Here is a 15,192-nt window from a genome sequence, read left to right on the forward strand (position 1 = left end):
GCCAGCATCTGATGACAGAGAACAGCTGGAGTGAAGGCAGTCCACTGCACAGAGAGGGACAAGGCTGCCAGGAAACCCCACAACCCAGAGCTCCAACACCAGGATTTATTATTCTTAGTACTTGATGGTGAAAAAGAATATTTCTTTTAAATAACTGCTTCATATACTGTCCAATAAATGGAAAATAGTCAGAGGTGTCAAGTAACGAAGTACAAATACTTCATTACCTTACTTAAGTAGAAATTTTGGTTATCTATACTTCACTGGAGTAATTATTTTTCAGACGACTTTTTACTTTTACTCCTTACATTTTCACGCAATTATCTGTACTTTTTACTCCTTACATTTTAAAAACAGCCTTGTTACTCTATTTCATTTCGGCCTTTAAAAAAAAACTATCCAGTTAAATTGCTCCATCCGGATTGAGTGAATTTGGTTGTGGTTGTTTCAGATGTTCTTGTCCAGTTTTGTTCTTACATCCGTTCCCTCAGATTCCTGCAACTAAACTTGGATGTACATTCCAATAAAGGTTAGGATAAATGATAACATGCCTCTGAAGTTTGACTTTTTGCACCATTACAATACTTATAGGCAACTAGTCATCATATCTCCTGCTCTCTGAAACACATGTTAATGCTCAATAGTACACATATATGCTTCTTTAATATATTTGCATCATACTAAGATGCATTCATTTTCAATGGCTTTTGTCCTTAATGGCTTTTTTCCCCCTTACATTACTTTTACTTTTATACTTTAAATAGTTTTGAAACCGGTACTTTTATACTTTGACTTGAGTAAAAAACTTGAGTTGATACTTCAACTTCCTCAGGAGTATTTTTAAACTCTAGTATCTATACTTCTACCTGAGTAATGGAGGTGAATACTTTTGACACATCTGAAAATAGTCTGGTTAAAGTTGGGGTTTAAACTTTCAAAACTACCTGCACAAAGTAAAAGAACGTTTAAGATTCTATATTTCCATAATTAAACCACTTATTAACTTATGTGAGGTATTCATTAATTGACTGTGGAGGCCATCAAACTACGTAAATGATAGAGTTTAACATTCATTTTGCGTTGAGCAAACATTTCATCATTCAGAAGAGAAAATGGACATCTGGATATCATTAAAAATACCTACAAGATACAAATGAGTCTTAAAATGCAGGTAATACTATTATACTAACCTCACCAGCTGTGATTTTCATAGAACTTGAGATTTCACAACTTAAATGTCCTGTAACATTGGTGAAGCGAATGACGATGCATGACCTTTTCTACCCTTTCATAACATTTTCATCACGTTGTTCAAGTTACAAAAGCGCACCGTCTAGTCATAGCCTGCTTAAAACGGGTTAATCCTTTCACTGGAATTAGTCATTTCCACATCAGAATAAATTGCTTAACAAGGTTAAACTAAATCCATCCAATTGCCTCAACTTGCTTGACATTCAAAGGAATGTAATGCAACGCCTCGGAAAAGTTTCAGCATCCGTGATTCCTCATCATGCGACTTTCATGAGGCAAGAAGAACCCAACATTGGGATCAAAGAAAAGGCCACACAACAAGCTAAGCTTCAGAAATTCGTGGAGCCTTGTAAGCCATAGGAGGCATCAGTGTTGACTCCAGCTGTCCTATTGTCTTCCAACTACAAGAATTGCAATTTGACACTCAGTCACTGGTCAGAACACCTGTGCCTTGGCTTAATGCTTAATGGGGCACAGGAGAAGGAGATAATGTGAGACAGCGAGTATGTAATCTGAACTTAATGATAAAAACACCAGCAGGCTTGATAATGGGCTTGTAATAGGAGCTGGGAAGTGGCAGGCTGTTTCAGGAAGGGAAGTGTAGTGGTCAGAGAGCGGGCAATGAAAGCTTAGCCGTCACTCATTAAGAACTCCCTCCGTCGGTGCCTGATGCCCGATAACTGGGTTAAAACCCCATGAACCTGGAGAACTGTTCGTATTGGCACACAGATGGTGCCTCCTCGGCAATGGCCACTTAGCTGGCTGGTTTTAGGTCGTATCATTAGCTTTTAAGCAGACTACAGCTACTGCACACTGCAATCATGGATCCTACGATGGATTGCTGATGGATAAACCCTAATGTGTTGTTTTTAAATCTGATACAGGTGATGACGACTGCTGCACACCCCACAATGAAGCCGGTTTACTCTCCAGCATACTTACCAACATAACGTTCCACATCTTGGACAGAGAATGTAAGTGGGGGAAGCTTTAGACCCAGGCCCTCCATCTCAGTGATGGATATCGGGTAGTTGAAGCCATGTCTCTCCAAGTACCGGGTGGTCACCTGCTCACCCTTCATTCGTATCAGAATCTCCTCGCCACTGCAAATAGTTGAACAAACTTGAAATCACTTTACTGTCGTCCAGCATGAATTTAGTTTCGGTATTATGTACGTATCTTTTTCAGCACGTAATCTATATCGGAGTCTGTGGACATACCAGCAGCTTTGTGAGGCTCAGGTGGGATAAACTCAGGTGAGGTGATTTCTTTAATTTATTCCTGAGGTGAATCTTGTGTTTGCACAACATGAAAAGACAACTATTTTAACCACAATATATGTTAACTGGAACCAGTTTGTGGAAAGAGCCTAGCGGCTCCATAAATGACGTTGATTATGTTTTCAAGACAAAAATCTGGAGTTTTCCCAGAATTACTGTTCTGTTACTCCGGTATAAGAAAGAAAGAAAAAATAAAAACCTACAAATTACATCATGAACAATGTTTCAGTGAGACATCTTTCTTTTGTAAAGTACACTAAACATTTGTGGGGGGAATTCAGATGATTTCATACAGTTATGCCAAATAATTCAATTTATTAAGAAGGTTTTCATTAAAACAACCAAACTCCAAAACAAAAGAAGCTTGTCAGGAACTAAGTTTCCAGTTCTGCATTTTCAGAACAGCCTTTTGAAACTGTTTATTTTGCTTTAAAAGTCAGGGATTTTAATAATTAAATGGCTTAACTCTTCCATTTATATGTGTTGAAAGCTTCACAAGCTTTGACAGGCGGAGTTTACATGTGATATCAGTGCTGTATGTGGTGATATGTACCTGGGGAAGGCCCTGGTCTGGAGCTCCTTGATAAACACCGAGGTTCCCGCCTGAACTGGCTTCGATCCATCGTCTGGCTCCGTGTAGTCATGCCTGTGCCAGTTGTTGCGCGTTTTCACTGCATAAAAAAAAGCCAAAACACTTGAGTTTGACCAAGTTCCAAACTAATTTTATAGCATCAAAGCACATTTGAGGTATTCTTCTCCAAAATATTAAATCATGTAGAACACAATCACTGCTCATAAGGGCGTTAATGGCCTATGGCAACCCCTGTGCTGGGAGATGGAGGTGTTTGTCCTATCAAAGTGGAGGGTTTGCAGCACTATTCAATTAGCCTGTTATTGTCTGCCCTCAGGGCTCTCAGGTTTACCCCCGACATGGTTAACACAGCAGAGACTGGCCTTTTTTAACACAGGGGGCGTCAGTACAGACACATAAATCGCTGGCAGTTTAAAAAAATCAATTCAAGGCTGCAAATAATGGTAGGATCAAGAAGTAAATAAACTGAGAAAATTGCAAGGGGAACAAAACATCACTCGGAGCAATACTCACTCAAGGAGGGTCCGTGTTTGACATCGCAGTTAGGACAGTGGTAAACATCGATATCCACAGCATGATGCTCCTCCACCTGTACACAGCTGCAGAGGAACAAGAGGTGAAGACTCACATATTGGATAAGTAAGATCCAACAGTAATATAGCATAGCATCATGATATTTAATGTTGTGTTTTCATAACATAAATCACATTAGCCTGAGCTTTAATCCAGAATAGGCCTGTGTTGAAAAGATCGATTCTCCGATTTTAAATCGATTCTCATATTAATTCCTAAAAATCGAATCATATGTCTAAAGATCGATTAAAAAAATCTGTTTTTTTTCCATCATTACATTACAACCTTTGGTACTTTTTTGTTTATGCCCAAAAAAGGAATATTTTGTTGGACACGAGAACAACTGGTACCATGTTTTTGCCTTTAAATATGTTTAAAGGTATGAAAACATTAAAGTTTTCAGTTATAATTGCATAAATTGTCTATATTTCTTTGCTTTATATACTGTCTTGGGGTTACATTTGCATAACTGTTAAAAACCAAATTCTTATAAATTTGGGGAAAAAATAAAAGCAATTTCTTTCATCCTCTGTTTCCTCCCTGGATCTGTTTGATAATTCTGACCCACACGATGTTTCTGAAAGCAGTTCCATCAGCATTCTGGGTGGTGATTGGTCCTTACAGCATCATTAGCTGCCAATACTTGCTGTTTAATCTCAATATAATACTAGTATTAATATGTTGCATACATAGACAGTCATATAATTCATGCAACAGCTGAAAAAAACTGTTTTATTAACAGTAACCCAAATCAATATCTGATCGAAGCGTGATAATCGATTCTGAATCTTAAGAATCGGAATCGAATCTTGATATTTGAATCGATCCCCAGCCCTAATCCAGAACATACCACCTGCCAGAACCAGAGAAAAACTTGAAGCAAAATGTCATCAAAGCATGTTGTCTTTTTCAAAATACCAAATATTCTCACCCTAATACAACCAATAAGTCAACAAAAGTGCCACCCACACAGCAACCCCTGACTGTCATGCAACAGCTGAAGCCCAGACACATGCATTCCTCGTTTGCATACCAGAGCTCCATTCCAGAGCAGCATCGGTTGAGCAGCGACTGAGTTTTGGACTGCGGACAACTTGGTAACATGTAGTTTGATGACTCCACACCTTCTCGCACGGCAGAGGCCAACCGAGTTCACAGGCAAACAAGCCACCGAGTGTAATTCATATTGTGGTGGCCGGGACATCAGTTACACTAAGCCTGGATTTAAATCATCTGTCAGCAATAACGCATTATAAAGTAGAGGGAACCGTTTTTCTGCTAACATAACCGTTGCTTTTAAGAAGCCAAAAGCCTGAAGGAGTGCCGGAGCTGACCGCAGCCTGCCCTCAGCTTTGATCTATGGAGGACCTGCAGGAAACTAAAGAAAATAAAACCAAGGGGCCATTAACTCATCAGGAAGTGGTGGGCTTATGTGAAGGCTGGCCCAAGACAAGTCACTCTGCTGCACCAAACAGGATATCAAGAGCTGGTCTCTCTCACTTTTTTGCTACATAGACCATGCACGGGTATCGGCTACACACAGCAAACATTCTGCTGTAAAGCAGAGGTGTCAAGTAACAAAGTACAAATACTTTGTTACCTTACTTAAATAGAAATTGTGGTTATCTATACTTCACTGGAGTAATTATTTTTCAGACGACTTTTTACCTTTACTCCTTACATTTTCACGCAATTATCTGTACTTTTTACTCATTACATTTTAAAAACAGCCTCGTTACTCTATTTGATTTCGGCCTTTAAAAAAAAACTATCCAGTTAAATTGCTCCATCTGGATAGAGTGAATTTGGTTGTGGTTGTTTCAGATGTTCTTGTCCAGTTTTGTTCTTACATCCGTTGCCCTCAGATTCCTGCAACTAAACTTGGATGTACATTCCAATAAAGGTTAGGATAAAAGATAACATGCTCTGAAGTTTGACTTTTTGCACCATTACAATACTTATAGGCAACTAGTCATCATATCTCCTGCTCTCTGAAACACATGTTAATGCTCAATAGTCACATATATGGTTCTTTAATATATTTGCATTATACTAAGATGCATTCATTTTCAATGGCTTTTGTCCTTAATGGCTTTTTTCCCCCTTACATTACTTTTACTTTTATACTTTAAGTAGTTTTGAAACCAGTACTTTTATACTTTTACTTGAGTAAAAAACTTGAGTTGATACTTCAACAGGAGTATTTTTAAACTCTAGTATCTATACTTCTACCTGAGTAATGAATGTGAATACTGAAGACACCTCTGCTGTAAAGCAAAGAAGCTTCATGTAAACCTGCTCACAAGTCGAGTGAAAGAGCAATAATGCTCTTTTAGGCACCGCAATCACACCGAGAGCCTTACTAAACAAACACATTAGTGCTCCTGCACAGTAACCAAGCATTCATGTCAAGAAGTCTCATATCAGACTTCTGCTTTGCAAGAAAACAGTCATTGGAAAAAGGTGGGGGGGAAAAAAGCTTAAAGAAGCCCTCCTGCTCTTGCACGTGAGTAAGGGGATGATCAACACTAACACTGTACAGTGCTCGGCTGACTCGCCAGCGTTAGCTCATGTGTCAGGAATCTTTGTTCAAACATGTGGCTGTTTGCAGGGGGAAAGCGTGAGTCACGGCTCTCTGCCGCCGGGTATACCAAGATGTGCACAGGAAGTGAGTGCCCGGCCGAGGTCACCTTCTTGTCATAATCTCATTTGGTACTTTCCCCTCGTGTAACACCGGAGCGGAGAAACAAGGGCACTGTGCCACGGATGCTGACCTGACTCAGCATCTGCCACCTGTAACGGTTATTCCCTTGCAACGCACGCCGAGTTGAGAAGAGGAACGTGAAAAGGAGGAAACACACTCGGCTCAAGGAGAAATATTGCTAAATATTTCCTGCCTTGCTAAGGCTGGAACAATCATTGCATCACCTTAAAGCTAGTGAGTGTGCAAGCAGTTCTTGAACTGACGTGAACCTATTTTACTTGGAAAGCAATCAGTGTAAGATAGATAGAAGGCGACATAAATCACTGTTAAACTTTAAGAGTTAATGACTCATTACAAAAAGACAAAACAATTTCACATGCGGTACATCCAGTATGTCCCACAAAAGATACAAAACTTTGTCTTATCCTGACTAGTGTTTTGCTCTGCAGTAGATTACCGCGCCAAACATCCCTTCCTGAATGAGAGGAGATGTGTGTACTTGGCTAAACCTCTTGCCATCAACAACCCCTCTCCCTCCGCTTCCGCTCATCAAGAGCCTCCTTCCTGTGTGACTGAGAGGGCTTATTCATTAGTCCGTGCACTGTGAGGGGTTCATTGTCCTCAGTGATCAGTGCAGGAACACAAAGGCTGGAGGCGGGCGTCACCATTATTTTAAGCTCTAAATAACTGCTCTGCATGAGGCGGCGACACGCCCACATTAGGGAACAGGCAGATCCCTAATGGATGGGTGGCTGATACAGAGGAGATGAGGGCAGTTAAACACACCTGGCTATCTTTATCTACCTCCGAGGAGCACCTGACTCCTCCGGCCCTTTTGCTAATGCACTAAACCGGCGCTTACATAAACAGTGCAGGACCTGCACAGCAGTCAGAGCCACTGAGGCCTGACAGACAGATAAGGATCTGTCATTTTGGCCTTGCTGGTTAAATCGTTTTAGCCAGCTAGCCATAAAAGCGACATAAAATCCCTGCCGTGGTTACAGCTCGACAGAGACAGGGGGGCCTCTCTGTAGTCAGCTGGTGGACAACAAAAGAGGATCACTTTGTTGTTTATAGGGCGTCAGGGAAGCCGTGGGGAGTTTTAACAACTTAATTGTTTCTGGTGCGGGTTGAGCTGCCTTCAGGCTCCAAGCACTGCAGCTCTGTTTTCACACATGTCTTCAACATGGTCGTCCCCAGCGCCTCTGTAAAAACCACAAAGTACTCCGTCTTGTGACTGTCTGCTGCTGAGATGCATCTGCACAAAAACAAAGACTCAATGCACCTCAGAAGTGAAGAATTTGGGCATGCAATGCCGTTTCTCTGTTATTAGAGTGTTTTGAATTATGAGCAGATTATTTTTTTCCTAAAAAAATAGCACAATGCAAGAAGCAAACTATAAATTGCTTCTAACCAGCAGTAAGTCTGTATAATAAATTAAATAATCTCTCCACTTATCCATTAATTTATAACTGATGAGACCAAGAACTGCCTTACACGTTTTTACCAGTTTTAGACCTAAACCTTTAATTTCATAATTCAAGCTGACAGTCGATACAGAGGCTCTTGACCCCTAATCAACATTGACCAAGCTAGCAGTAATGTTGTTTCCTTGCCCCCAAGAGACGGCCTCTCTAATGAGTGTAAACACAGCTTAACAAGAAATGTGAGCCCCCTCTTCTCTTTGGTAGCTAACTTATTAGACATCTATGATCCAAAATGTGTGAATATTAGAGAAAAAGAAAACAAAACTCCAACCAAAAAACATGCCACTCATCCATCTACACTTTGTCGGTCTGTGGAGACTATCAATCTCTCTTTAGTGTGGTCACACTCTGTGTGACATTGACAGATCATGCATGAACTTGGTTCACTCGAGCTCCCATCCATCACTCCCTCCCTCCGTCCACTCGAGCATTGCCAGTCTATCATCATCCCCCACTGTCCATATCTAAAAAAAATAAGACAAGGGGGCTGCCTGGAGCGCCTGACATCGACACCCTGATCCGACTTCACCGACTGAAGATTTACAACACTTGAACAGCCAGAAACGGGGCATCTAAGAAACAAGTTGCGGCTCTACATGGTAAACAGAGCTTAAACTAATATCCCATCTTAACCACAATGGTACAGTGAGTTTTACTGCTTTGTGGAGCCCCTTTGGGTCAATGCTACCAAGCTTGAATGCCAGAAACACTGCAGCCAGAAAAATAAACCAAAGGGGTCAGAAGGTGAGTAACTGGATAGCACAGACGAAAAAACACATTTCTTACACAAATAATTATATAAACTTTTCTGACTCGACTTGTCTGTTGTCTCGTCTCAATCAAGACGAGGGTTGCCAGAAAAAACAAGACTCTGTCAATACAGGACATGGACTATCCTCATTTTAAACCAAAGATATTTTAAAAGTAATATAAAAAATAATCCACAGCCACTTTGCTCAACTATTGCAATCCAATCAGCTTGGGCTGCAGTTATTGACATAATTTTATATATATGTAAAGCTATTGTTACCACTGTAACAGTACATTGCATAGCCAAAATAAAAAAGTTGCACACAATATTTTGTAGGACCACCTTTCGCGGCGGTTAAGTGGTTATACCGGGTGACCAACAACCCAGCAGGATCCAGTCAGTACGTTTACATGCACTAACAGAAAGTCGAATTGTTGCCTTAATCCGACCGATTTCTACGTTTTAAAAGCCATGTATACACCTTAGCCGGGCTGTAGTCGAACCGAACTGAAGCTCTTGAGATCGAGCTGTTAGTGACAGATAATGCATCGTAATCAGAGTTATTCTGGCATGTATACGCAACCCAAGCTTAGCCGAACTACTGAAGCCCCGGGACCCCCCCATTCAGGACGTGACGACACCGCAGGAGCAGGAATAACAGTCACGGCATCACAATAACAGGCTCAAGATTAGTATGTACCACATTTACAGAGCTGCTGCATCGCTAGCGTCCATTTTTTCGCATTTTGTTGTTCTCCTTCGCTCTCGTTTACCAATTGTACCGGAAGAAGGCCAACGCGAAAGTGCATGTAGCGCCACCTCGTGTCACAGAGTTGAATGCATCTCACTCAATAATTCGATTGTCTTTTCGTGCATGTATACTTGGATTTCTCTGAAACTCCAGTTTAATCCTTAGCTAGATTGTTGCGAATGGTTTGATTTAGATGTGCATGTAACCGCACTGACTGACTCAACAAACTACCGCTCCACATCACATGGTGGCCGAAGTGCACCACATCTGCCGTTTGCTGCCAATGCATAAATAAAATAATAAAATGGCAAAGAAAGTGTAACTATGAGATTAGCGGAGATACCAAGATGGGTGTTAACATTTCTGTGTCCTGTTTGCAAATAACGGCCAATATAGCGGCAGCGACATGAAGAGTTGACTCATACTTGAAGACGACGTTGAAACGGCTGAATTTCATCTCCTTTCTGCAGCATATGCAATCCGTACCAAATGAGTCAACAAACCTTTCCACACAGCAGTTTTTCAGGGCTGCTTCAAGTACCTGAATCACAGCAGGGAGATTTCAGCCCTGTAGAGGTTCCCAAAAATGTTTTTTATGCTGTAAGCTGCCGTAATGTTGAGAACAACACCAATTGAGGTCCTGTTAAAACAAGCCTGGACCCTGCTGGAAATGCACCTTTTTGGTACCTAACCATCTCAGGGAGCAGGAGTTCCCTTATTTCAGAATGATATGATATCCTGGCAGTGTTATCTTTAACACATTTGTGCCATCCATGAAGATAAACAAAAATAGATTAAAAAATATCTACTGGTATGAAAAACGGGTCATTCCGCACATTGAGATACTCAGAAAAACTTTTTTTTTTTGGATCAACAGATGTTGAACTCAGACTTTAATAAATGAACAACCCTGCGTCATGAAAATGCCACCTCACGCTTTGCTTGCATAGTAGACACAAGGCATAACTGGGACATCACGACATCCACCGCTCTTTTCACCCAAAGGCACCGATTATAAAAAAAAAATTGTCCCAATATGATAGTTTTCTTTTTTTTTTTAAGTTTCCCATAGACATTCATACACACAAATAAATCTAAAACACAGCAGGACTGTCCCAAAAATACACCACAAATGAGGAAGACAAACATCTGTGGACATCCTCTAAACACAAAAGGAATGTCCATTAGCTTTATCTCATCAGTGTAGTAAATTACTGTGCCATAGTTCAGCGAACAGGCTCAGTAACTTCTGCATTTTCTGATAAATTCAGGACCACGTCACCCTTTTTCTATTAACCCCGAGTCAGCTCTTTACGCTCCCCTTGAATCGTGAAGGTCTTTTTCTGATTAGGTTCTAAAATAACTGGTTTCCGAGTCCCAGAACCCCCAGTTCTATTTATACCATTTTTACACAAATGTTCTTACTTTCACTGTTAAAACTGTTAAAATGAGCACTTTTGTTGAATTTCCTTGATTAGCTTTCATTAAACGTTAATTCATGATCACGATCATGATAATTTGAGACAGCCTACACTTCTCCCTCATTGATGATGCTTCACCATAATCCTAATTTTAGGTTTTAGAGCTGACAGAGAAGGTACTTGCATCGGTTCACATGAAATAACTTGTTGCAAACTGAAAGATATTAATCACTGCAGTAATATTCCAATGGGAGGCTCTCATCCATTTGTTATGTTAAATGCAGTAGGTGATTTATTTGCTTTGATCAGGCAGTTTATAGAAGTACGAGTAACTATTGAGTACACATTCTTCCCCTCCCCAGTTACTTCACTCGTCTGACACTGACAAACCACAGAGTTCTGATTGTCCGGGTGCTCACGTCTTCAAAGTCCTGGGCTGTATTGTGTACTGAGATTTTGAGATACAGCTGATGGAAAGCAGGGTGCTCTCCAGAAACTGAGGCAGCAAGGGAAAAGCCCCCGCCCCCCCACACACACAAACACAAACAAACTCCGCCAGCGTACTGATGAGCAGGCATCTCTCGTGCATGCCATCATCCACAGATAGAGAATACCCCTTTCCTTCTAGGCAGCCTTGTGGGAAAGAAGCTGGCAATCTGGCCACTTTTGGAGGTCTGCTATGTGTGTTTGTGCTTATTAGTCATCAATGGGGGAAGCTCCAACGCTTGTTCTTTTTCTTGCTGGCACATGACGCACAGCAAGTCCTTTCTGGATCGGACACGCCAAAAATTCTGGCAGCCAAGTTTTTTGGCAGCACACTCAATGTGGTTACGCAATGGCTTCCGTCATTTCAACATGAGCAAAAAGATTATTGTATTCATAAACAGTTGCTGTGGAGATGCACCCACACAGGCTGCGTCAATGGATTGTCGGAGCCAGCCTCGGGGCCACAGAGATAAAAAGTGATAGTTGTACAAAGTCTGGCGTTGAACAGGGCTTCATGTTCTTGAGCTCCATGAGAAAATTCACATTATCAGTGGTACAAAACCCATTTTGTTGCCAAGATTTACTTCAACAGACCGCTTCAGAGTGATTTACCCTGGTCTTCTGATTGAAAGTACATTCTGTAAAATTATCTGGGTCACCACGTCAGGCTAAAGCAGAACAGTACAGAGTGGTCTGTAATAAACCACAATATCAAACATTCACTTACGCGTACAACTCGCATGTGACATTTCGGGTAATAAGTGCACAGGCACCACAAGGTTAGATTACATAACAATAAATTCCTGTTAAGATGTTGGCGGCAAACCACCCACACACCATAAAATCATCTCTGACATCAATGGCCCACTTGAAATGAGTTAAGGATGGGAAATTAGGCAAGCTTAAAGCAGAACAAAAAAGGTCCTCCTGAGTAATTTGAGCACATGTGCTTGCCTGGTACCTTTAAATAATCCCGCTGTCAACCACTAGAGGTCCTCTGCCATGTGCCTGCACTGCTTGAAAGGGGGATTTAAATTTCCCAAGCTGTCAATCACTCGGCCAACCATAACAAGCTCCTTGTTCTCACTTTCCACTAAAGTGCAAAAAAGGACCACGCGAAAGCAGTTACAATCACAGAAACAACTCCATAACCATTGAATAACTTAAAGAATAACTTAAAGGCCGTTGGGATGCCAGAGTCCTTACAAACACCAGGAAACTGGACCATATTACACCGGTCATGAAATCACTACACTGTCTTCCAGTGAGTCAAAGGATACAGTTTAAAATCTTACTGCTGGTCTACAAAGACCTGAATGGTTTTGGACCAAAATACATGGTTGATCTGTTAGTTCCTATGAAGCTCCCAGACCCCTGAGGTTCATCTGGATCTGGTTTGTTCTGGTTCCCAAGAACCAGAACCAAGTAAGATGAGGCAGCGTTCAGTTATTCTGCTCCTCACCGGTGGAACAAACTTCCTGTAGACCTGAGGTCTGCTCCAACTGTCAGCTCCTTTAAATCAGACCTAAAAACATTACTGTTTACTGAAGCGTACTCCTAAATTAAATACTTACCTGCTGTACTTTACTGCCCTTTACTGCTCATTTTTCTGTAATTATACATATTTTATATATATTTTTTATTTTTTACTTTTTAGTTTTTTACTTAGTGTACTGCTGCCAACAAAATAAGTTTCCCCACTGAGGGAGAAAATAAAGGATTATCTTATCTTATCTTTTAACCACTTGTGCTTTTTATTATTTTACCTATTTTCTTATCATTTTATTTATTTATTATTTCATTTCATTGTATTGTATTATTATTTGTTATTTCTATTTCCCTTTTTAATTGACTTGTTACTGTTTAATTGTGTCTTTCTGATTTTAATGTTGATGTAAAGCACTTTGAATTACCTTGTGTTGAATTGTGCTATTTTTTGATTGATTGAAGAATTTATTAGAAGAATTGCATAGGATCAGGTACAGTTTCATGACAGTGCAGATTCGCTGATACAAAGTCAACTAAAAGGCATTATTCCAAGAAAGCATTACACTTGTTTACATTGGAGACCTTTTTTTTAACTCATATAACATTGAATGACATACAGGTAAGAAGCAGTATTTTGTAGGGAAGATTGTAAAAAAAAAGAAAAGGGGGGAATTACTGTTATTTTGCACCGAGAGAGACTAAAAAGGTGATGAGACAAATAGAATAAGCTAGGTAATACAAAACAAAAGCAGAAAACAAAACAAAAACAAGAAACAATAATCAGAAAAATAATATAAAAATAAACTTGCCTTGCCTTAAACAAAAACAAGCCCAACTTCTTTACAAAAAGCATCTTATGTAACTAAGTTTAAAGTGCAACTCAGCCCTTTACTTTTACCTTCAATCCGAATCAGATTCAGGTTAATTGGCCAAGTTTGAACATGCCAGACAGGGAATTTGACTCACTGTACAGTAAATAGACAAATGACAGCTCTTATTAACATATATACCATTTAAGTGAAAGGTGCAGCAGTATGAGGTAGAAATGGTTATTTAAAGGTGCATTAAATAACGTGACCTGGTGAGCCAGACTGGCTCATAGTCAATCAAAATCAAGCCGAAACCACAATCAAAGTTATCTGTCAAAGGGACTAGGAGGAAAGGGCAAACATACAGGCTTTTGTAAGTCGTGATAAGCCTGCGTGTGATCTTTGCTGACTGACACATCTGCAGCCACAAACACTATTTACCATCTCAAAAAATACATTTAACTGTCAGAACAATTTTTAAACCGCACTTAAAAAGTGATTTGTGTCAATTGAAGCGATCTGGAAGAGGATATGACTGAATTGAAGCAGTTCTGAGGCAGAGGGAAGCTGGTTAAGTCGTGTCAATAGACGATTTAAAACCCCCGTCGCCCACCGTGAGCGCTAGCAGGCTAACTTAGCCACCAGTCACAATCGTCGCTTTCCATTAAAAAACAACCGGTGAATGTCGCTCTCACTCCCGCTCATCTGTGAAAGGCATCCTAGCCGACTTACCTGCCGTGAAACCAGTCTTTACAGATGTCGCACTCGATCATAAACCGGCTCACGTCGTACGGCTGCCGGCAGACACAGTACAGCGGGGCCGCCGCCATCTTCCTTCTGTCCCCAAACAACGCAGGAATGAGGCGGGCGGGGCTTTAACCCGGCGGCGGAAACATCCGAGTGGAGCCGAGTGGAGCCGAGTGAAGCCGAACGGAGCCGAGTGAAGCCGAACGGAGCCGAGTGAAGCCCTTGGTATATATTGTGATTATTTTGCAAATTGCAGAGGTGTCAAAAGTATTCACATTCATTACTCAGGTAGAAATATAGATACTAGAGTTTAAAAATACTCCTGTAGAAGTTGAAGTATCAACTCAAGTTTTTTACTCAAGTAAAAGTATAAAAGTACTGGTTTCAAAACTACTTAAAGTATAAAAGTAAAAGTAATGTAAGGGGGAATAAAGCCATTAAGGACAAAAGCCATTGAAAATGAATTAATCTTAGTATAACGCAAATATATTAAAGAACCATATATGTGTACTATTGAGCATTAACATGTGTTTCAGAGAGCAGAAGATATGATGACTAGTTGCCTATAAGTATTGTAATGGTGCAAAAAGTCAAACTTCAGAGGCATGTTATCATTTATCCTAACCTTTATTGGAATGTACATCCAAGTTTAGTTGCAGGAATCTGAGGGAACGGATGTAAGAACAAAACTGGACAAGAACATCTGTGTCACAACCACAACCAAATTCACTCTATCCGGATGGAGCAATTTAACTGGATAGTTTGATTTTTTTTAACGCCGAAATGGAAATAGAGTAACGAGGCTGTTTTTAAAATGTAAGGAGTAAAAAGTACAGATAATTGCGTGAAAAT

General features: G+C 40.4%; 1 protein-coding gene across 2 annotated transcripts in view; it reads right to left on the reverse strand.

The window, feature by feature from the left end:
• kdm7aa (lysine (K)-specific demethylase 7Aa) overlaps window positions 1-14,431 on the reverse strand; it is a 31,254-nt gene extending 16,823 nt beyond the window's left edge. Inside the window, exons 1-4 of one of the 2 annotated variants that reach the window (XM_061715160.1) lie at window positions 14,326-14,431; window positions 3,637-3,722; window positions 3,085-3,202; window positions 2,194-2,354 (exon numbers count right to left, since the gene is read on the reverse strand). In XM_061715160.1, coding sequence (XP_061571144.1) covers window positions 2,194-2,354; window positions 3,085-3,202; window positions 3,637-3,722; window positions 14,326-14,423 — 463 coding nt within the window. In that variant the 5' untranslated portion in view covers window positions 14,424-14,431. The remainder of the gene's footprint in view (window positions 1-2,193; window positions 2,355-3,084; window positions 3,203-3,636; window positions 3,723-14,325) is intronic. The other variant, XM_061715161.1, reaches the window with a different exon arrangement.
• Between the last annotated feature and the right edge of the window lie 761 nt (window positions 14,432-15,192).

Source organism: Cololabis saira, chromosome 23 (assembly GCF_033807715.1).
Source record: "Cololabis saira isolate AMF1-May2022 chromosome 23, fColSai1.1, whole genome shotgun sequence".
NCBI lineage: Eukaryota > Metazoa > Chordata > Actinopteri > Beloniformes > Belonidae > Cololabis > Cololabis saira.